At 45.3% G+C, this 23,613-nt stretch overlaps 1 protein-coding gene and 1 long non-coding RNA gene across 2 annotated transcripts; both read right to left on the reverse strand.

Annotated features, from left to right (window-relative positions):
* Positions 1-2,789: 2,789 nt before the first annotated feature.
* On the reverse strand, positions 2,790-10,329 carry LOC109453863 (uncharacterized; the record flags this gene model as incomplete). Its single annotated transcript, XM_088792657.1, is given in 6 exon segments — positions 2,790-5,253; positions 5,256-6,310; positions 6,716-6,893; positions 7,923-8,049; positions 9,756-9,802; positions 10,233-10,329. Coding segments are annotated over 6 exon segments (1,632 nt in total), but the record flags the coding sequence as incomplete, so codon positions are not given.
* A 5,062-nt stretch (positions 10,330-15,391) lies between these two features.
* Positions 15,392-22,681, reverse strand: LOC141572665 (uncharacterized). The gene is made up of 2 exons (XR_012498005.1): positions 22,601-22,681; positions 15,392-15,647 (listed from the first exon to the last, which is right to left on the reverse strand). It is a non-coding gene; the product is annotated as an uncharacterized LOC141572665 (long non-coding RNA).
* Between the last annotated feature and the right edge of the window lie 932 nt (positions 22,682-23,613).

The raw sequence follows: 23,613 nt of genomic DNA on the forward strand, positions 1-23,613 counted from the left end.
AATTGCAGTTTTTGCAGTTATTTTTAACCTTTCAAACCGCAATTACTTTTGCACCAACCTAATACTTTGTCTCCGTGGATTTGCCTCTTCTGGATATTTGTTATAATTCGAATCATACACTATGTGGCCTTTTGTGTCTGGCTCCTTTCAGTATATTTTCAAGGCTCTTTCATGTTGCAGCACGTGTCGGTGCTTCCTTCCTTTTCATGGCTCAGTGATATTCCATCCCGTGTATATACTACACTTGGTTTATCCATTCATAAAACTGAAGAGTTAAAACCTCACCACAAAATATCTTTAATTGAAAATTATGGAGGCGGTCAGTCAGCTCAGTTGGTTAGAGCGCGATGCTCATAACACCAGGGTTGCCGGTTTGATTCCTGCGTGGGCCATGTGAGCTGCGCCCTCCACAACTAGATTGAAACAACTACTTGACTTGGAGCTGATGGGTCCTGGAAAAACACACTTAAAATAAAAGCTAAAAAAAAAAATAGGTTTGTATACTAGTTTGGATTAAGCCACAAGAAGGAAGTCAACTAGCTGTTAACTGGACAAAAATAACCTTTAGATAGTTCATCAAAAAGTGAGTTTATTTGGGAAAACAAAACAAAACCAACCCAGCAGTGTGGGAACATGCACCTTCCGACTGGCCAAGCACATGCAAAAGAGGGCAATCTCTCAAGATGGCTCCCCTATAAGCCCTCCCCACAGGAAGTTAGAACCATAAAGTTTAACAGGAAATCAGGACTAGAGAGTAACAGGAAGCCCAGCTCCTGCCATAGACCTCCCCACTCCCTGGTCAACTTCCTTAAAGTGCCAGTTCGCTTTTATCATAGCACCCTATTAACCATTATAGAAATTGCTTGGTCTAGGGCCTGTAAACTACAGAAAAATAACCAAGAGAGCAGAAATAATAGTATATAATAAGTAAGAGTCACAAGATGTACAGCTTCTACCCCTGTACATCAACATAACTTAGTGACATGCATTGTTGTTTTACAACCCACAAAACTAACGACCAATGGAAACCAAGGGTCCTGATTTAATGTATAACTTTGATTTGATATGTAGACCCAGCCCTCTATTCAATTTCTTCACATAATTCCCGTTAAGCCTTAGGCCTTTCCCTTACTAGTCATTAACCCTGAGGCAGCCAGAAACAGGGTCTTGACTAAGGGTCTTGAGTACAGGTTTCTGTTAAGCTAAAGATAACATCACAGCCCAAATGTGTTTCAGCTCCTGAGCCCTAAAGCAGAACGACCCCTGAACACATCCTCATGAAACCAGACTGAGGGACTCCAAAGCTGACCTCAAGACTTGAAATTATGATTTACTGCCCTTACCTCACTTTTAACCAATCAGCAAGATCCACAACCCCAGCCCCCTTTTTCATGATGTCTCATGATATTGCTCTATAAAGCCCCCTGTCTGTAAACCATCCAGCAGTTCAGGCTTTTGAGCATTCGCTTCTCCAGTTCTCCTAGGTGGCACCATTCCTAATAAAACTGCCAATCTTTCTCCACTGCGATTGTTGGTGTTTAGTGTGTTTGGCTTTGCTAGTGCTGATGGACAAGTTCTGTTTGGTAACATTGATCCATTGATGGACATTTAGGATATGTCCACCTTTTGGCTATTTTGAATAGTGCTACAGGGAACGTTCATATAACATATTTGAGTATGATTCATCATAGGTAGGAGGGAAATAGAAGGGTCATACTGTAATAGTTTAATTTTTTGAGGAACAACCAAGCTGTTTTCCACAGCGGTTGCACCGTTTCACATTCCCTGAAGCATACACAGATTCCAATTTCTCCACATCAACACTCTTTTCTGAATTGTTTCATTCTAGCCATCCTAATGGGTATTAGTGGTATCATCTTTTGGGTTTGATTTGCACTTCCCTGGTGATTAGTGATGTTGAGAATCTTCTCCTGTTTATTGCCATTTGTATTTCATCTTTGGAGGACAGTCTGTTCAAGTGCTTTGCCCATTTTTTTAACTGGGTTCTTTATATTTTTGTTATCAAGATGGAAAGGTTCTTTAGGTTTTCTGGGTAATAAAACCTTATCACCTACACGATTTACAAATATGTTCATTCTGTGAGGTGTCTTTTCACTCTCTTGATAGAGTCCTTTGATGCACAAAAGATTTAAATTTTGATGAAGTCCGATTTATCTATATTTTCTTGTATTGCTTATGCTTTTAGTGTCACATTTAAGAAATCATTACCAAATGTGAGTTCATGAGGATTTATCCCTGTTTCTATCACTCTTGGGTTACCCAGGACAACCTGCTCGTGGGGTGGGGATTCTCAGAAAAGCCATGTCCAAGTCCTGGAACTGGAAAGCTCCTGATAAAACACACGTCCCTAGATAATTTTTTAATGTGAAAGGCCATGAAGTTTTAAGGTAATGAAATTTCCACTTTACATGAAAAGTTGTCAATAACCTTTTGTCTATGGTTACCCATAGGTAGTTTTTGAGGTTCTAAAAATGCAATTGTTTCAACTCTGAACAATGTTACTTTTTCTTCCTTTATAAAACTTACACCTACTTCTCATGGTGCTGGCTAGGATACCTAGTCTACTGCTGAAGTGGAACTGGAGTGATGGATATTCTTGTTTGTATATAATTTTATTGGACAAGTGAATGTTGACCACTTATATATGTGTTCTTTCATAAACATTTCTTTTTATGACACCCTTCATTAAGTTGTGAGAGTTCTTATCTATTCCTAAACTCCTAAGAAATGTTGAATAGTGTAAAATGCTTTTTCTGCATTTACTGAAATAATTTTAGATAGTTTTTTTAATGTGCTATTGTGGTGAGTTATCTTAATCAGTAAGATCCACAATATAATTTATATAATTACAAGAATAAGTTAATCCTCCAGAATGGGACATTTTAACATATCCTTAGTTAATGAAACATAAAACATAATGTTAGTATATAACTGATTTGAAAACCTAATAATATCTTCATAAGAAACAATGTAGAAAACTGTATTTAACAAAAAAGTACATTGTTTTGAAACACATATAAAAAATGAAAGAACATTGGGTATTCACATAAAAAATGGAAATTAAACATACTGGGTTTATCACTTAGAGACAATTCAGCTGTAAGGGAAAACCCATAAAATGCCGAATATGTCCACAAGTGCTTATTTCAACGCTAAAAGTGTTCAGAAAAGAGAAACACAGGGTCAGTGCAGCCTCTTAACAACATAGTCAGGAAAGTAAGTTCCCTGCATTTGTGGCTACAGTGTTAGAAGTGTCCAGGTGGAGGCAGGAAACAGGTCTACTATTAAAGGAACAAGATGCTTCCTACAGAAATGTTATTAGCAAAAACAGAAGAAGGGGGATAGAAAATGAGAGAGCACTAAGTTTGATAGCCTGAAGAAGTGACCTGATGGACATCAGAGCTACAAGAAAATGCAAGGATCTGTGTGAACCTGAAAACCAAAGAGGGTCCATGATGGGAGAGGCCCTGGAATAGTCTGTGGAATGTGCTGTCTAAGAGGGAACTAATGTCAAATGTGTGTTTTGTTGGGGTTGTTCCAGACGGGCAGAGCCAGAAGTCAGAAGAATGTGCTGTAACTCAACCCACTGCATCCCCACACATCTCTGTCTCTTGTCGGTACAGAAGATCTGACAGTCATGGCTTCTTCACTTCTGCCTCCCAGACCTCATGCATCTTCCTCTTGTCATGACCTTTACCTCAGAACCACAAACAAAGGACGATGGGATAGTTTACCACCTCACCCAAGCTGATGACACTATTCATGGAAACTACTGGACACCAGCTTTTATCTTCATTTCACAAGGTCTCTACACACTCAATGCATCGTGTCCAATTTCCAACCAAGATCAAGGACAATGATCAGCGGCAAAATTATGAACATAATCAGATGAGACTGTCCTCTTCCAAAATCTTTCAACAAGTACTAATTTCTGTGCAGAACACGTGTGGCATCCATTTACAACAATGTGAAAGATACATCTCTCAGTAATAAAGACTGAAGGGGAGGGTATATATCAAGTCAAAAAATTCCAGTATCTGCAGCAGTGGACCAGAAATTTCAACAATATAGGTGTTAAATCATGATCACATACTAAGAACATAACGGAAAGCAGGAATCAGAAATATTTTCATCTAAAGTTATACCAAGTTGCACAGAAAACAAAAAACAAAACCCACTATCACCCCTGGGTCCAAAAGACATTGTAATGGAAATGAGACAAGAAGGACTGCATTTGAACATCAATAAGACAAAAATCATGACTATAGAAGAAATAACTTTAACATAGCCAATGAAGACACAGAAATGTTTAAAGATTGTGCTAATCTTAGTTCAATCATCAATTCAAATGGAGACTACAGCCAAGAAATCATGAGAAGGCTGAGACCTGGAAGAGCAGCAACGGAAGAATTAGGAAAGGTCACCAAGAGCAAAGATGTGTCATTAGAGACCAAAGCTGAGACCACCCACACACTCATATTCCCAGTTACTATGTATGGATGCAAAAGCTGGACAGTGGAGAAGGCCAATAGGGAAATGATCGATTCATTTGAAATATGGCATGGGAGGAGAGCCCTACGCATACCGTGGACCACCAGAAAGACAAACAAGTGGGTTCTAGAGCACATTAAGCCTGAAATATCACAAGAGGCAAAAATGATAAAACTGAAGTGTCCTACTTCGGGCAGAGCATGAGAAGGCACTGTTCTTTGAAAAACACAGTAATGCTGGGGAAAATGGAAGGCAGCAGGAAAAGAGGGAGACCAAACATGAGGATGGATTGACTCCGTAAAAGCCACAAACATGAGTCTATAGGAGCTGAGCAGGGCTGTTGAGGACAAGGCAGTGGGGACGTGACTCATTCATGGGGTCGCCAGAGAAGGAACCAACACAACAGCATGAAACACACACACACAAAAATAAAACCATATTTATAACAATTAGAAGATTATGTCCTGCCCGGAATTTGCATGTACAAAATAAGTGAAGTGCTACATCTGAAGTTTTCCCCACATTCCTTCCTGTCATGAAGTTTTTCTCCAATGTGTTTGCTCACATTTACAAGCTTTTAAGGGAGAATGAAGGGGCATCACAGTCCTTGTATTCAGGCTTTCATCCCAGTGTGTGTCCTCACATGTGCTCGCAGCCTGGCAGGATACCAGAAGGCTTTGCCACATTGCTGACATTCATAGGGTTTCTCTTCATAGTGCATTCTTGTGTGTTTTGTAAGGATGAGGACCAGCTGAAGACTTTCCCACATTGTGTACATTCATATTTCTCCCCACTGTGTGTTCTCACATGTCGCCGAAGGGAAGACTGACTGAAGGTTTTCCCGCACCACTCACATTCAAAGCGTCTCTCCCCACTGTGCATTCTCACATGTTCACGAAGGGAGGAAGAACAACTGTAAGCTTTCCCACACTCCTTACATTTATACGCTTTCACTCCACTGTGCCTTCTCACATGCCTTTGAAAATATCGAGAATGCCTGAACGCTTTGCCACACACCTTCCATTCATAGGGTCTCTCCCCACTGTGTGATCTCACATGTTCCTGAAGGGAGGAGGAACAAGTGTAGGCTTTCCCACATTCCATACATTCATAGGGTTTCACTCCACTATGTATTTTCACGTGTCTTCTAAAGTATTTGGGACAACCAAAGGCTTTCCCACATTCTGTACACTCATACGGTTTCTCCCCAGTGTGTGTCCTCATGTGCTCTCGTAGGTAGGAGTAACAGCTGAAAGATTTCCCACAATGCTTACATCCGTAGGGCTTCTCTCCAGTGTGAGTTCTTACATGTCGTGTAAGGTAGGAATAATACCTAAAAGCTTTCCCACATACTTTACATGCATGGATTTTCTGTCCACAGTGACCTCTCAAATGTTCCTGAAATGATGAGGGACAAATGAAAGCTTTTCCACATTTCTTACACTCAAAAGAGTTTTTACTATTGAGATTCTTCACGTGTCTGTTAGGCGCTGTCCCAGGATCCTGACATGTACAGGGTTTCCCCACAAGGTCTGTTCCCACATGAGAGCTCACGCAAGAGACACACCTACAGACTCGCCCACATTCCTCACACACATGAAGGTTGTGTCCAGTGGGAGATCTGGGCTGATTCTTCAGGAAACAACAATCCGTGCAGGCTTTTCCACACACAGTGCAGTCAGAGGGTTGAACTCCAGTCGGATGTCGCTCAGGCACAGGCAGCTCTGTGACCTGGTTCAGGGTGTGTCCACACCAATCACCTCCATGACCGTCCCAGGGACACTCCACACAATGACTCCTGTTCAAATAGGAAGCACACTGTTAGGGACTGAAGATTAAAAGTGACGTCTTGGATAATAATTGATTGATAATGATTATTTTGACGATGCCTTTGCCATTTTCATGGCATGGATATGTTTTCAGCACCGTCTGCATTATTATAACATGGAACAAGCTTAAGGCTCTCACTGAGGGGTCACACAAAGAAATAACTTTCCATCTTTCTTACACCTGGGCTCTCCTGATCACAGTTTCCATCTGAACTCCATTTCAGATGCTCAATATCTACATCACATTTATGAAAATAGTGTCTGGTGAGCATTCTCTCAGTATACTACTGATTAGCTGGTTTACACTTTTTCGTAAATTTCAAAGTGTAACACGCTGCTGAGACCCTCCTTCCCCCTGTGGGAGTGTCACTCACCTCAGATGCCTCTCCTGCATTTCGTGCTGATCTCCAATGTTATGAAATATCTAATGTTCTCTAAAAACAGACCAGTAGTCATTTCCTGTGGATCTAATTGTTTCCTCTTCACTGGGTATTTCACTCTCCAAAATGTTCCTCTGAGGACATGATCCACTGGTTTTCTGTCTGAAACAATCTACAACAATGGCACCATATTTAATTTCTTGAGATCAAGATGCTGGGATAGAGGAAAGTAAATAGACTCTATGTGGACTTTTGCTCACATATTGGTCCCAAATGTAAACAAATATTATAAGGATTGGACATGTGAACAAAGAAAATCTCTGAGGACCTCAGCTATTTGGGACTTTTCAATAACAGGTAAAATGAGTCAAAATGGCAGCCTGTTCACTAAGAAATACTTGAAAAGAGATGGACCCTGATGTTGAGATAAATATTATAAAAATGCAAAGTAGGAAGCAAGTGAGAAAAATGCAAGTGCCCAAATGTTCCCCTTACAAGAGGTGATACAGGACATCTTCCCAAGTGAGTAAGGATGGATGACAAATCCACCAGGGAGGCCAGGGACATGACACACATCACCCTTCTCAAACACAGATTGAGTCATATTTCTGATGCTCATGGACAAATATCATCCCCTACCCAGAACCTGTTCCTCCAGAGGGTTGTTGCTGTCGGGGTGTTCACAGACACAGAGGACCTAGTTGCAGCCTTTCTCACAGCCCCAGTTGCCACTGGATAGTGGGTGTGGTGCTGCCCTGCTCCTGGAGGGTCCTCAAGGGGAGGATGAAGGGCAACAGACATTCCATGATAAGGGCCGATACTACGATTTTCAAGGCCAGTGATGTTGGGTAAGTGTGGGTGTAACTGCAGCAACGTCACCTTGTCAAATGTGTATTAACCAGAGTGCAATGTTGTCAGGGGCGGAAACCACAAATCTGCTCTCACAGGTCCAAGTAACACAGGAACAACGCTCACACGTAAAATTAGGGAACCACAGACTTTTGATCAAGAGTAACAAATAGTCAGATTAATACATGAAACTCTGTTATCACGGAAAAGCCAGGTGACTCTAGATAGTATCCATGAAGGCTTGATAGTGCCCTTTATTCAACATATTTTCATTTCTTGGCCTCTATAAGAAATAAAAGTTGTAAGAAATATGCCTTCCCCAAAATAAGGGAAAGAATGAAGCCGTCCTCACCCACGGAGGCCAGGTTCCGGCAGGTCTCCAGCATCACTTCTCTGCAGAGCTTCCTCTGAGCACCATCCAGCAAACCCCACTCTTCCCGGGTGAAGTTCACAGCCACATCCGCAAAGACCACCCTGTCCTGAAACGTTCCACATGTTCTATTTCAACAAGGCTCCTCTTCTCCAATGTGTGCAGGAGGATGGGGGAGGCTGACCATCAGGGACCGGGACTCAATTCCTAGGACTCTTGAGCTCACGTTCTCATGGGAAGTTACAATAAGCAAGCAAACCACATGCAGGACACTCAGGGATGGTCAGTGCTTGGAACCTTGAAGCTCAGTGTAACAACAACTGATAAAAATTTCTCCTTGGGGCCGGCCCGGTGGCTCAGGTGGTTGGAGCTCCATGTTCCTAACTCTGAAGGCTGCCGGTTCGATTCCCACATGGGCCAGTGGGCTCTCAACCACAAGGTTGCCGGTTCAACTCCTCTGAATCCTGCAAGGGATGGTGGGCTCGGCCCCCTGCAACTAAGATTGAACACGGCACCTTGAGCTGAGCTGCCTCCCAGATGGCTCAGTTGGTTGGAGCACGGGCTCTCAACCACAAGGTTGCCAGTTCGATTCCTCGAGTCCCACAAGGGATGGTGGGCAGCGCCCCCTGCAACTAAGATTGAACATGGCACCTTGAGCTGAGCTGCCGCTGAGCTCCCAGATGGCTCAGTTGGTTGGAGCGCATCCTCTCAACCACAAAGTTGCTGGTTCGACTCCCTCAAGGGATGGTGGGCTGCACCCCCTGCAACTAGCAACAGCAACTGGACCTTGAGCTGAGCTGCCTCCCAGATGGCTCAGTTGTTGGTTGGAACGCGGGCTCTCAACCACATGGTTGCCAGTTCGATTCCTCGAGTCCCACAAGGGATGGTGGGCTGTGCCCCCTGCAACTAGCAACGGTAACTGGACCTGGAGCTGAACTGCGCCCTCCACAACTAAGACTGAAAGGACAACAACTTGAAGCTGAACGGCACCCTCCACAACTAAGATTGAAAGGACAACAAATTGACTTGGAAAAAAGTCCTGGAAGTACACACTGTTCCCCAATAAAGTCCTGTTCCCCTTCCCCAATAAAATCTTTAAAAAATAAATAAATAAAAATAAAAAATAAATAAACATACAAGTGATTTACAGTGAGAAAATGCCTGAAAACTATTTTACGGAAGATGAAACACCAAATGAGAAATGCTCACCCACAAGGGTGATCTGGAAACATCAACATGTAACCACAAGGAGATCCACGTCACACGCTCAAGACGGACAATTAGATAATTCCAGTGCTGGAAAGGACAGGTATAAACACTTAAGTGCAACAGTGACAGACTCGATTGACACACTCCATCGGCACTTCCTGGAAAATCTGAACACATCCAAAACCTGCAACCCCTCAACTTCTCTCCAAGGTGTAAACTTTTTTGATGCATTTGCACTTGGAGACAAAAACAAGAATGACTGTAGCAACCCTGCCGACAAAAGCAAGAAATGAACTTGAGACAATCCACACCCCACAACGGCTGCAGTGGATGAGTTCACTAGGTGACCTGAACACAGACACCAGCTCCTATGAAACAGACTGAGGCTGAAAAACCACCGAGAAGCCCCTGTGTGACCTTGATGGTGTAATATTATTGGTAACAGTCACTACTGCAAAGTCAGCAGAGGAAAAACAAACAAAACCCTGCCGGTGAGGATGAACAGATGTAAGCTGCAAAGAGTAACAATGAGAACCGGGATAGTGGTCACCCTGGGGGCAGCACTGGGGGATCTTAAAACCAACCAAGAAAATAAAATTCACAAACCTTCAATGAATGGAACAGTGTCACTGCAGTCACATGGCAGCCAGATTCTGTCCAGGGAACAAAAGGGAAGAGCAGCCCAGTGTGCGCCAGCTCAGACCCTCAGCCAGCTTCCCACGGCACACAAGGGAACCCAAGTCAGAGGTCAAAGCCCTTCCTAGGTGTGGGGCCGGGCTCTCCCTGCTCACAGGTAGCCTAGGGTGGCTGTTTTTCTAAAAGGAGTGATGGGACTCTGAACCCCCTGAAATCAGACTCTGGATCCCCACACACTCTACTCTTTCAAAGGTTTTGAAACAGCCCCAAGGCAACCACAATACACCTCACAGAGGACAAACTGCCCCAGCCCACGTGCAGGTGAGTCTCCTTCACAGGCTCTGTGACTTCTCTCAGCACCACCAACTCCTGGATGGCTCTGGGGGCTGGAGGCCACCTGCAGGGCGAGGTGCCCAGCAAGACCCCACTGCAGCTGCCTTCACCTACCACATAGTACCAGCTTTGGCCACAGCTTGTCTCCTCCCAGGTGATGCACCTGCTTCAAACACTGCTGGTCACTTAGATGACACAAGGACCCGCAGAATCACTGCTTCTACCTGTGTTCAAGGACAAAGTGGGGGAGGGAATTCTAGGGCACTTCTATGGTTTAAATAACTGGAAACTGCTTAGCTCTTTCAGAAAACAGATGTCAGTTCACTATTAAACTCAGGGTAACAAACTGTAAACCAACTAATCAGAATTGAACACATGTCAGTTTCACAAGTCACATTTCTCATCATTTGCATTAATTTTTGACATCAACTGTTAACAGGAAGCAGGACAGGATCACACAATGTCACAAACTCTGTACCTTAAATCGAAAAGTCACTACAATTTTTATGAGTAGCTTAATCCATATCTCCACCCACCTCACATGAAGGTGTGGAACTGTGTTTATCTCCTACATAATTTTAATAAAAGAGAAAACATTTTCTGTATTGTGTCAGTTTTCCTCAGTGGGATCTCTGGTTCAGCCCCATAATAACAGGATTCAGCAGGACAAAGTCCTGAGACACTTACCACCCTCACTAAGGAGAAGAAACAAGGCAAAAAGAATTCAGTCGTTTTACATCGGCGGAAACCAGAGGCTGGAATGAGGGAAAGCTCTCAGTGGAGCTGGACACAGAGGAGGCTGCTCACAGGTGTCAGGTGACAATGCTGAATCCTCTGAGCCCTGTGCTCCTGGAATCACTGATGGAGGTGAAAGGGAACCCACCCCACCCCCACCCCCAGTCTTTTGTTCTGGAAAAGAACATGCTACAAGAACTCCACTCTCCCTTGTTTATCCAGGACAAGGCCAGACACAGACACCACCACCACCCCCAAATCCCTGTTCTGTACCGCATCATTGATTAGACGAACGCATGAGCACTGACCAAGCAGAGCAAATACTTGTTGGCCAGACTTGGTTCAGCATCGCTCCTTGGTCCAGACCCCTGAACTTTGACCTGTCCTCAGCCTGAGTCCCCAGACCACCCTCCTGAGGACAGGCTAGCATGGAGACCTGCCATCCCAACCACACCTGGTACTTCCTACTTTTGTTGACCCCTCTCTACAAAACCAACACTCAGAAAGCCCAACTCTTGAGCCACTCACAGATGGTATGGTCAGAGCACTCTCCCTTCTGCACAGCCCTTTCTCCCCACCCTTGCAGTATTTCTTTCTAATTAAAGTCTTTCCTTAGGAAATTTGGATTTTTATTTTCCACAGGCTGGACCAAATGATCACAATTGCATGTTTTTCACCCAAACTTTACTCAGGCTCCTGTCCTCCCCACAGACTTTGTCCCCACCCCGTCTGCACAAGCACTGAGACGCAGACGAGGCCCTGCTGACCAGAGCCCACAGTGTGCCGACCACAGGGAGGCCCTTCCTGTCACACCGCCTTCCTGCTCCCCCTCCTTCCACAGGAAAGAAAAGCCTTTTTCTGAGGTGTGAGCCTCAGTTCTACTGCAACAGTCTTGGAATGTTAAAAACAAGACAACAGGCTCCAAATGGGGTCACTTACTCTAAGCCCAGTCACCAAACCTAGACTGAATTAGTTTCTGCCCATCCCAGGAATGGACTCTTACCCCTGCCAACCAGGATCACTGGGTTAGCACCAGTGAGGCTGCCTGCCGGACAGACACCACCTCCCCCTACAGGAAAGTGACCTTGCACAATCAGCTCTTTGGTAGTGCAACTTCTTACCATAGTAGCTCCTGCTCCCTTCTGCCTGTAACAGTCTAAAGCTCCTTGGAGCTCCTTTCTATCTGCCGGATTGGCTGCTCCCCATTCAATAATCATTAAATAAAGCCAATTAAATCTTTAAATGGACTCAGCTGAATTTTGTTTTATTAACAGGAATAAAGTCCTTAATCAAGTCCTGATTTGATTGTATGTGTTAGGTCCAGGGCGGTTTCCCCAACCTGGCCGCCCCCCACTCAAGGAACCCCTGACTGCCAACGCCTATCGCCGTCCTGTCTTCCCTCGGACCCCTGCCTGGCCAAGGACTAGGCTCTGGACCTGGGGGATGAGGGGCACGGGAAGACACAGAATGCTGGGACGCTGTCGTGCAGGGGACCCTGCTCACTGAGCCATTTGTCATGCAGGGCGGCCTGTGGTGTCTCTGCTCCCACTCCCCAAATAAGAACGCAGGATATGCTGAGGCCAAAAAGGAACACCCACGGAGCCATAGATGGGGGAGTCATACCACTATATTCTCGCTGGCGGCACTATACTCTCACTGGAGGCTGGATCCACACTGTCCGCAAACCGCCATCCACGCTTGCCAGCCCAGCCGCCATCTTCTTGCTAGCCCCCATTTTTCTCTCTCTCTCTAGCGTAGCCACAGCAGTTATATTAGTGGCCAATGGCTCACTGGTTACAGCTGATGGCCATGCAATCACAGTTGATGGCCATTTACTACCTGAGCCAGGCACCTGTCTATGTGAGGCCGAGAGCCTGGAAACTGCTTTCTGGGGTTCTGTCCCCACACTCCACCCCTACAGGCTCTCGCCTCACAATCTACGTGACAAGCGTCTTCCACGAGGGGCCCAGTGCGAGGAGCCTGGAGGTGAATGCAATATCCTGGACACAACTAGGCTCTCTGGGCACAGCCAGGGTTTCTCAGGGCACCACCAGTGCTTCTGGGCACGGCCAGACTTCCTGGACTTCTTAGGGTACCACCTGTCTTCCCGGACACAGCCAGGGTTTCTCAGGGCACCACCAGTGCTTCGGGTACGGCCAGACTTCCTGGACTTCTTAGGGTACCACCTGTCTTCCCAGACACAGCCAGGGTTTCTCAGGGCACCACCAGTACTTCTGGGCACGGCCAGACTTCCTGGACTTCTTAGGGTACCACTAGTTTCCCCGGGCACAGCTAGGATTTCTCAGGGCACTGCCACTCTCTCTGGGAACAGCCCGACTTCCTGGGCACAGCCAGGGCATCTCAGGGCTCAGCCAGACTTCCTGGACTCAGCCAGGGCTCTCAAGGCACTGCCACTCTCTGTGGGCACAGCCACACTTCCTGGGCTCGGCCAGGGCTCTCAGGGCACTGCCACTCTCTCTGGGCCTCTCAGGGTACCCTGCTGGAACAACAGTGACTCACAATCAAGGTGCTTACATATTCTCAATGGTAGCCAGTCAAGACACAAAAGCAAATATCCCCCAGTTCCACTACATGGTGGTATGTTCCCAAACAAACAGTCAAGCTGTCCATTAAATTAGGGATGGAAGGCAATTCCCCATAGTCCATAGTCATTCGCCAGGGCTGTCCTGGGGGTGAGGGATGACCTTGACCTCACCCTCATCTCCCATGGAGGACTCAGCAAGCCTTTCCTCCTGGGACAAGTCCCGCATCCGGGCTGCCTGACCAGGAACTTCCCGGCCCACAGGGCTGCAACGACCTTTGCTTTCTTCGGCCTGTGCTGGTTGGGGAACCGTCCACATCTTTCCACCTCTCCACGGGGCTCCATCTCTCCAGCAGCTGCATGGCTTTTCCTGTGCTGGTGGGAGAACCGTCCACGTCCTCCCACCCCTCCACGGGGATCCAGCTCTCCGGCAGCTGCTCCTCCTGGTCTTCCTGAGACTGAGTGTTCATACACACAGACTGCTCCACCGTCCTTTGGAGAGCTTTGGCTGGCACCATACCCTGCTCGCTGCGCCATTTGTCGTGCAGGGAGGCCTGCGGGGTCTCTGCTCCCTCTCCCCACACAAGAACGCAGGACATGGTGAGGCCAAAAAGGAACACCCACGGAGCCATAAGTAGGGGAGTTATACCACTATATTCTCTCTGGCGGCACTATACTCTCACTGGAAGCTGGGTCCACACTGTCCGCAAACCGCCATCCACACTTGCCAGCCCAGCCCCCATCTTCTTGCTAGCCCCCATTCTTTTTGTCTCTCTGCTAGCGTAGCCACAGCAGTTATATTAGTGGCCAATGGCTCACTGGTTACAGCTGACGGCCAACTAGCCACAGCTGATGGCCATTCCATCACAGTTGATGGCCATTTACTACCTGAGCCAGGCACCTGTCTATGAGGCCGAGAGCCTGGAAACTGCTTTTTGGGGTTCTGTCCCCACAGATGCCCACCCAAGGCTCAGCGCCGACACTCTGGTCGGGACCCGTGGGACCCCACTCCACTGCAGAAAAAGGATACTCAGGTAGGCACCCGGGCGTTGGGGGAATGCGCGGGGGGCCGGGCCAGTTCGAACCAGCCCCTCCCTGTCTCGGCTCCAGCCGCAGCCTCGCGCACTCACCATCTCCCAGCTGTATTCCCGTCTCCTGGGCGAATTCCCCTCCGCCCCGCTACCTAGGAACCATAAAACCAAGTCCACTTAGCGAGCGCTCCTGCCCCCAGTTCTAATTGGACGATGCTTGGGAACCTCGCGCACTGAATGGACAGTTCTCTGAAACCGCCCCAGGCGCTTATTGGACAATGCTTCGGAGCGCCACAGCCCGCCTTGCGTCGTCTTCCTGGGCCCTGAGGTCCTGATTCAGTTTCTCTGCGAATTGCCCCTGGATCCGAGCCTGAACAGGACAGCAGGGCACGGTGATATCCGGGGTCGGGGTCGTCCGGCGACGAAGCACCATAGGTCTGTGCCCCGTGTTTAAGAACAAAGACACTCAAAAGTGACCTCGTCTCGTGCAAGGCAGGGTGGGTTGGGTTCGCCGTGTGACCTTTGACACGGAGACCCGCCCTCCTGTCCCACCCCCAAGTCTGGGGCTTGAGGTCTACAACCCAGCGCCCAGGGCCCTTTGCTCCCCTGTGAAGTAGGACCTTGCAGCCTCAGCCTGCACGCAGGACTGGTCTCAGCATAGCCTCAGGTGTGAGACGTTAGAATTCTCAGGTGTGCATATTACGCTGCAAAGACATGTCCTTTAAATCTGTTACTGAGTGTGTCTCTACATAATTTTGGAATATAAAAGGCTGTGGTATCCCTAAAGGAATTGAATTCCTATTTTAACCGATTTAAGGAAAAACTAAAAAAGCCTAAATAAATTTGGGTTGCACCTGAAAACTCTTAATGCACTGATTAAATTGGACCAAAACACCTTGGAACATTTCCTATGACTGCTCATTTCAAAAATACCCTCCAGCTGTGGACAGAGTCAAAGTATAAACTCCAATATCATAACAATTTTATTTATGAATATAATTATAAATATGCATTTTCTGAAGTCTGAAAATAGGTTTTAATCATTTTCATAAAAATTAATGTTTAAGGGCCGGCCCGGTGGCTCAGGCGGTTGGAGCTCCATGCGCCTGACTCCAAGGGCTGTTGGTTCGGTTCCCGCATGGGCCGGTGGGCTCTCGACCACAGGGTTGCCAGTTCGATTCCTCGAGTCCCGCAAGGGATGGTGGGCTCCGCCCCCTGCAACTAAAATTGAACATGGCACCTTGAGCTGAGCTGCCGCTGACTCCCAGATGGCTCAGTTGGTTGGAGTGTGTTCTCTCAACCACAAGGTTGCTGGTTTGATTCCCGCAAGGGATGGTGGGTTGTGCCCCCTGAAACTAGCAACGGCAACTGGACCTGGAGCTGAGCTGCGCCCTCCACAACTAAGATTGAAAGGACATCAACTTGACTGGGAAAAAAGTCCTGGAAGTACACACTGTTCCCCAATAAAGTCCTGCTCCCATTCCCCAATAAAATCATTTTTTAAAAAAATTTATTAAAATTAGTGTTTAAGAGAACAAATCTAAGAATGGTTTCCTAAGTAGAAAATACTTCCAATTAAAAATAAATTAATTTTGATGTATACACTATTTACTATTAATAAAAATACGGTTAATACTTTTTTCTTTTTGTGAATCAACAATGCTGCATTTCGACAAGTCCAGCCTGAGACTAAAAATCGAAGACGTGCCCATAGCAAGATCCTCAGCACTCATGTCCTTACCCCCACTCCCCTAGTTACCAATTCCATGAGTTTCCTGTACATCTGCTCAGCATTTATGTAAAAGGGGGCAATTTCACCTAAATGCTTTGCTTTCTTAACTTTGTTATTAAAGAGTAACATGGTGTACACACAGCAATACAATCTGCTTTTTTAGTTCAATGAAAAATAAATCCTACTACTCTTTCATCTCCATAGATGTCTTCCTTAATCTTTATAAAGGGTGTAAGACCATACAAGTTTATGAACCAGTTCCTCTAAATAGACACTGGGCTTATTTCCAGTCTTTTGCTACTCAAATATTGCTCTATGTTGGGGAAGTATAATTGAAAACAAAACCATCTGCCAATCCAGAAAACCTTTCACAAAGACAGAAAGATAAAAAAAGTTTTATTATTAAATCGGCACTAAACCAGAATGTGACATGCATCACAGGTAATCTGCTAAGAAACTGCAAAGACAACAACTATATGCCAGGAGGGCCAAAAAAATGCATACAAGTGGACACTTTGGTCAATGTTGCTCAAGCAGTAGCTTGCTGTAATCAGAAGTGTCTGGACGCTGATGGTAACCACTTTGAGCACCTCTTGTAATTGCAGAAGTCAAACGTGACTTGTAGTCATCTTTTGTTATCGGTATATATTACTACAACTTTAATAATTTTCTTTCTTAAGATACGTATACATTTTTTTGGCACAGTGTGTGTGTCCCAAAGACAAAGAAGTCTTGGCCCCTTCTATAGCCAAGCAGATGCAACATAACCAGTCCTCAAGTGACAGCCCACAGCATGGGTCACACAGTTTGTCATCAATGCTCCTGGTGAGTGATTATCTTTGTTAGCTAATTGGCTTTATCGAAAGGAAAACGTTTCCAGGGCCGCCGGAAGGCTCAGTTGGTTAGAGTGAGAGCTCTGAACAACAGGGTTGCCGGGTTCAATTCCTGCAAGGGATGGTGGGCTGCTCTCCCTGCAACTAAAGATTGAAAAACAGCGACTGGACTTGGAGTTAAGCTGCGCCCTCCACAACTAGATTGAAGTCCAACGACTTGGAGCTGATGGGCCCTGGAGAAAAACACTACACCCCAATAAAAAAAAGAAAAAAAAAGGAAAATGTTTCATATCTTTATGACAGCAGGTTGTTTTGCAACCTAGAGAGAAGCACTTGCAGAAGGTAGGCTCCTACCCTCCCACAGAAACTGGGAGAAGGGTGCCATCTCCTTTGATGACTGCATTTCAAAGAGATGGCTTCCAGCTCCTCCAGAAAGACTCTTGGGTGGTAAAGCTGGCAAGAGCCTTATTTGGCTTTTAAAGAGGGTTACATACATTTTAAAGGGCAGAGAAGACACTCTACAAGTTCTGAAAAGACAATGCTCTAACAAAAAGGAGGGAGAAATCTATTTTCGACAGGGAGAATTAAGGCTCTTATTCTTAATTTGATTTGCCCTCACATCTATAAAAAAGGTAAATTTCAAGGGATCCAGTATAAAAGCTTTGAGAACTTGTTCTGAACTTAGACTCAAATCAAAACGGGGAGGTGGTCACATAACATGGTAAAATAAATATTTGAAAATTGTCAATTTTTTCATGCTTAAATTTCAACTGCAAAGTACATCATACTCAGAAAACACTACACTAAATGTTTATGTTTAGTTTAATAATTTTAAGTAAAAAATTATGTTAAGTTTAAGGAATAATAAAAGTGTGCTATTGACTAGGCACCCACATTCATGAACAGACAGGCAGCTTCATCCCTCGGGGGTGCCCCACCCTAACTCAGCAGCCTCCAGCCCATAGACCTAATCATCCCCCTGAATTTTGTGGTTAGGTGTTTGGTATAATTCTGCCTCTTTTGCAATTTCAGAAAATGAGGATTACTGGAATTATACTGAAAAGCCTTTTCCAGAGTGTGTGCATCTGTGTTTTGTTATATTTCTTTATACTTAGTCTACCGTGTTCCCCCGAAAATAAGACCTAGCTGGACCATCAGCTCTAATGCGTCTTTTGGAGCAAAAATTAATATAATACCCAGTTTTATTTTAATATAAGACCGGGTATAATATAATATAATGTAGTATAATATAATACCGTCTTATTTTAACATAAGATGGGTATATTATAACATAATACCGGGTCTTACTTAATTTTTGCTCCAAAAGACACATTAGAGCTGATGGTCCAGCTAGATCTTATTTTCAAGGAAACATTACGTCTACATTTCCTTTAATTATCCCCAAAATGTTCTTCAGCGTTGGCTGTCCTAACCAAGATGCAATGTAAACCTGGTATTCTATCTCTTCTTTTTAAAGTATTATAGAGTAGGCCAGCCAAATGGCTCAGGTGGTTGGAGGGCCATGCTCTTAACGCTGAGGTCACTGGTTCGATTCCCCCATGGGCCAGTGAGCTGCGCCCTCTACAGCTAAGATTGTGAACAACAGCTCTCCCTGGAGCTGGGCTGCCATGAGCAGCCAGAGGTTGGAGTGAGCTGCCTTACGCTGCTGAGTGCTGCCAGACAGTGGCCAGACCTACATCTGGGAACCCACTGCCTCAGCCAGGGGGAGCGCAAGGCTCATAACACCAGCATGGGCCAGAGAGTTGTGTCCTACACAACTAGACTGAGAAACAATGGCTTGAACTGGAATGGGGGGGGAGGTGAAAGAAGGGGGAATAGATAAATAAATAGTAAAAATAATAATAAAATAAAGCATTATAGAGTAAAAGTGACTATTCTTTTGGTTTGCAGTTCTGTGGATTTTGTATAAGTATAGTGTTATGGGCTGAGTCATGTCCCCTCAAAAAAAATTCCGATGTTGAAGTCCTGATCCCCAGCACCTCAGAATGTGACTGTATTTGGAGACAGATCTTTACAGAGGTAATTAAGGTAACATGAGGTCACTGAGGTGGGTCCTAATCCAATCTTGACTGGTGTCCTTATAAAAAGAGACTAGGACACAGACCTGCACAGACAGAAGACCATGTGAGGAAATGGAGAAGACAACACCTACAAACCAAGGAGGGCAGCCTCGGGACAAACCAGCCCTGCTCACAGCATGCCTCAGACTTCCAGCCTCCAGAACAGTGAGGACATACATTTCTGTTGTTTAAGCCACCTCGTCTGTTATTTTGTCATGGCGGCCCCAGCAAGTGAATTCATATAGTTATCAAGACAGTGTTGTAGTGGCGTAAGGGTTGTCAAACAGATCAATGGAAAGGACTTTAAAAATCCAGAAACAGACCCCACATATGTGGTCAATTAATTTTCCCAAAAGGGGCTAAGGTAATTCAAGGTGAAAATGATTCTGGAACACCTGGAAATCTATGTAAACATAAACTCAAATCTCAACTTCAAACTATAAACAAAAATTATTTTGAGGTGGATTATAGATCTAAATGTAAAAGCTAAAATAGAAAGCTTTGATAACATTAGGGCCTATTTTTGAGATCTAGGGCTAGACAAAGATTTATTAGATAGGACCCGGAAAGCATGCACCACAATGGGGGGAGGAGGAAAATGATAAAATATATTTCATCAAGCCATAACACAAAAAGTGGAAAATAACAAGTCTTGGCTATTCGGAAACATAGGTTTTAACTATTCAGGTATGCTGAGGCCAACAGAGAAGGCAAGTGCCCCTGAAAAGGTATCGTGTTACTCACAACTTCCCAGGGGCACACCTGCCATACACAGGGCCACGCCACTCTAGGAAGCACCACAGTGGGACAGGAGGCAGAGGGATGAAGGGGGAAACGTGGGCAAAAGCCTTTATTTGGCTGATGAAGGGTAAGCAGGCTTAGGACTGGAGGGTTTGAATAATTTCAGGGGTCTCTGGGACAAGGGGGTGGCCCTTGTAGTCTGGCACCTCGCCCTGGGGTGATTAGGGCAAAGGGATAGTGACCTGGAGTGTGAGAGCCCCTGGAGAGGGAGGGGATGGGGAGTGGGCTCTGGGTTGACTGGTTTGCCTTTGAAAGGCAAGCTCCTAGGTGAGCTGTTACTGTCTCAAGGAATTGGCCACTCTGGAAGGTACCTTCCCTCCAGGGTCACTGAGGCCCCAAAATGTCAAAGCATCAAAATTAAGAAAATAAAAAGCATGAGTAATACATTGTGAGGATGTGGAGAAAATGGAACTCTTGTGCGTTGCTAGTGGGAATGTAAAATGGTATAGCTACTATGGAAATGTTTGGTGGTTCCTCAAAAAGTTGAACAGAGAATTACCATATGGTCCAACAATCCCTTTCCTAGGTATATAACCAAAGGAACTGAAAATGGGTGTCCAGATAATGGTGCATCAATGTTCACTGCAGCATGTTCACAGGGAACAATTCAAGTGTCCATCAATCCATGAATGGGTAAAGTGTGGTCCATCCACACGCTGGAATATTACTCGGCCATGAAAAGCAATGAAGCACGACACTCGTTACAATGTGGACGGACCCTGAACACACGGGGCTCAGTGAGAGAAGCCAGACACACAAGGCCACACAGTGTGTGATTCCATCTATGTGAAATGTCCAGAACAGGTACATCCACAGACAGGAAGTGGGTTTGTGGTTTTTAAAAGGGGGTTGAAGAAGGGATGGGGAGTGACTGCTAATGGGGACGGGGCAAAGGTTCTTTATGGGGTAAAGGAAGTGTTCTGGAATTGATAGTGGTGATGGTTGCACACACTGTGAATGTACTAAAACTACACTTTAAATGGCTGACTTGCATGGTGTGTGAATTATACCTTAGTAAAGCTGTTATTTAAGAAAAAGAATGAAATGAAAGGACTCTCTCACATGCAATGTGGAGGTTTGTATCCTAGGGTGGTGTGGTGTAAGGCCTAAAATTAAGGCTCAGTATTATGTGCTGCCTTGATCTGGGAAAAGCAGGAGGGCCCTGAATGGCCTAACCACTCCCCTCCCCCCCAACTCTACTACTGCAGAAAAAGTCCTCTCACCAAACAACCATCCTTATCCAGGTGAACAGATACAGCTTCTGTTTATCCCCAGAAACAGATTTCACTTCTCTGTGGGGTGTGCAGTGTCCTCCTGCCTCAGGCTGTGAGTCTGTGTGACAAATAAACTGCGATCCTTTTTATCTGTCCAGTGAGGAGTGGTGTGGAATGTCGGCCCGCCCTGGGTAGGCATCACTCCTTCACCAATGGAGTGCAAAGGAGGTGATTAAAACAGATGGTATCCCACATGGCAAGATACATGACGTTACTTGTTTATTTGGACCAACCATCTCTGTCCACTAGAATGTAAGCAACTGGAAGGATGAGACTATTATCGATCACCATTGGATTCTCAACACCCAAAGGGTGGAGTCAATGAATTAGAAGGTATTAATAGTGAGAAAAGACTATCACCATATGGAGAGAAAAGGAATAACCCACCATACCAGCCTTCATCTGAACTCAGAAACAATGCAAACCTTAAATTTTGGCTTGTTTTGAAAGATAACAAGGCACCTCTCAAGGCAATTATCATACTACCCATCCCCACCCCACCCAGCAGGGTCCAGGGCAGCAACCCATAATCAAATATAATAGTTCTGCACTGGAAGGTAGAAATAGTCACGCTAAGTGAGGTAACTAAATACTACAAAGAGCTGCACAGAAGTCAGGGTCAGCTTTTTCCTCCAAAAGGAATGTGGATATGGTCTTACGTTTTTGCAAAACAAGTTACCAAAAGGATACATTCTAAGACTTCTGGAATTGCAGGCAAGGGTCTGTGGATCTATATATAATTTCTAAATCTGTATGCACCTAGTAACTTGGCCTCAAAATATTGTAAGAAAAAAAAAAAAGAAAAATTAAAGGAGAAGCTGCAAAATTCAATCAAAATGGGAGATTGGGGCACAAATCTGAGTAACAGAGTTCCAGCAATCAAAAATTAGTTTTTCTTTTAAAACAGGATGTTTTTCAAGTTGTCTCATAGCGTGATCTAATAGACTTACATATGAGTAAAACTCTTAAACCAACAATTAGAAAATACACATCCATGACAAACCCATATAGGGAATTTAACTTTAAAGTAACCACATGCATCAGGGATTCCAAGCATCCTTAAAACAATGGCTTCGGGAGGGATCTTTGTGGTAATAAACATCGGTGTGTCCTGATCTGGGTGGCAGTCGCACGAATCTACATGTCGTAAAATGGCACAGAACTCTACACACACATAAACACACACATACGCGTGTGCATGTAAAACTGGCAAAATCTGAATAAGACCTTTGGACGGTACCAATCCGGTCGATCGCTGGCTTTTGATACTGTACTACAGCCCTGTAAGATGTTACCGCTGGGGGAAGCTGGGGCAAGGGTACTATTACTACAACTTCCGTAAAACTATAGTTATTTTGAAGTTTAAAAAAAGCAGGGTTCTTGGTGTGGGCACTGTCCTATGGTGGGGGATGCCCACAGTAATACAGGGACTCATCCTCCGCTGCGTACCTACCAGCGGCTCTCATTCCGCGCTAACGCGGAGAAACGGATTGCCGCGGCTGCGAGTTCCCTTATCCGCGCTTTCTCTTCCGGTTCCGGGACTGCCGGTAGCGGAAGAGGAGGCGGGCCTTGAGTTTGGGATTGGTGGTGCCTCAAGGGTGGGAGGGCGATCCGCCTCCTCCAATTGCTGAGCATAGCTGGGACGCGATTGGGCCCAGGGGCTGGATCCTCCCCTCTAGGGCGTCTCTGAAGCAGGAAATAGCACTGTGGGCGTGGCTTATACTGGATCAGCCCCGGGGGCGTGGCTAGGACCTGAAAAGAACCAGGTCTGAAGCTGGGGGTGTGGTCACCGTGCAATCCTAGAGCGCCTAGGTTACCCTGATACACGATAACAATTCACATAAACAATACTACGCTTGGTCTGAGCCAAAAGGCCGAGAAGCGATTAATTCACATAAACAATAAATGCCTATTTCCCTCAATATTTTCCTCATGCTAACACACTCCTATAAAAAGATATTCCCCATTGTTGGAATGTTTCTTCCTTGAAAATCTCATTTCTTCCAGAAATAGGGTCATATTTTGTGCTTTTCTTACGTGTGGCTTTTCTTACTAATAAATGCGTTGTGATATCCTGTCCTGACCACTGGATGGCGACGTAGCTCATATTTTCACATTTGTGAAGATTATTTTTGTGCGTTGGGTAGACCCAGGGAAAAGGAATGTGGATTCCTCAAACACATTCTCATTAAGCATCTTCTATATTCTCTACTCTGTTCTCTGCACGGGGGAGATACAGCAATAATGAACACAAAAATCCTTGCTCTCATCCTAAGATTCTGGTTGGGAGGGACCAAAAAAATTAACCATATTAATAAATAGCATATGTGATAAATATACTATATTACAACGTGAACGAGGAAGTGGCTGCAAGCGCTGGTCGCTTCTGCTGTCTCCCCAAGCGCAGCACAGCTGTTTGATTTCCATCCTCCACAGGAAAGCTCTAACATGCCTTTACTATGCCAC

Source organism: Rhinolophus sinicus, chromosome 15 (genome assembly GCF_057876585.1).
Source record: "Rhinolophus sinicus isolate RSI-liver-muscle chromosome 15, RSI-T2T, whole genome shotgun sequence".
NCBI lineage: Eukaryota > Metazoa > Chordata > Mammalia > Chiroptera > Rhinolophidae > Rhinolophus > Rhinolophus sinicus.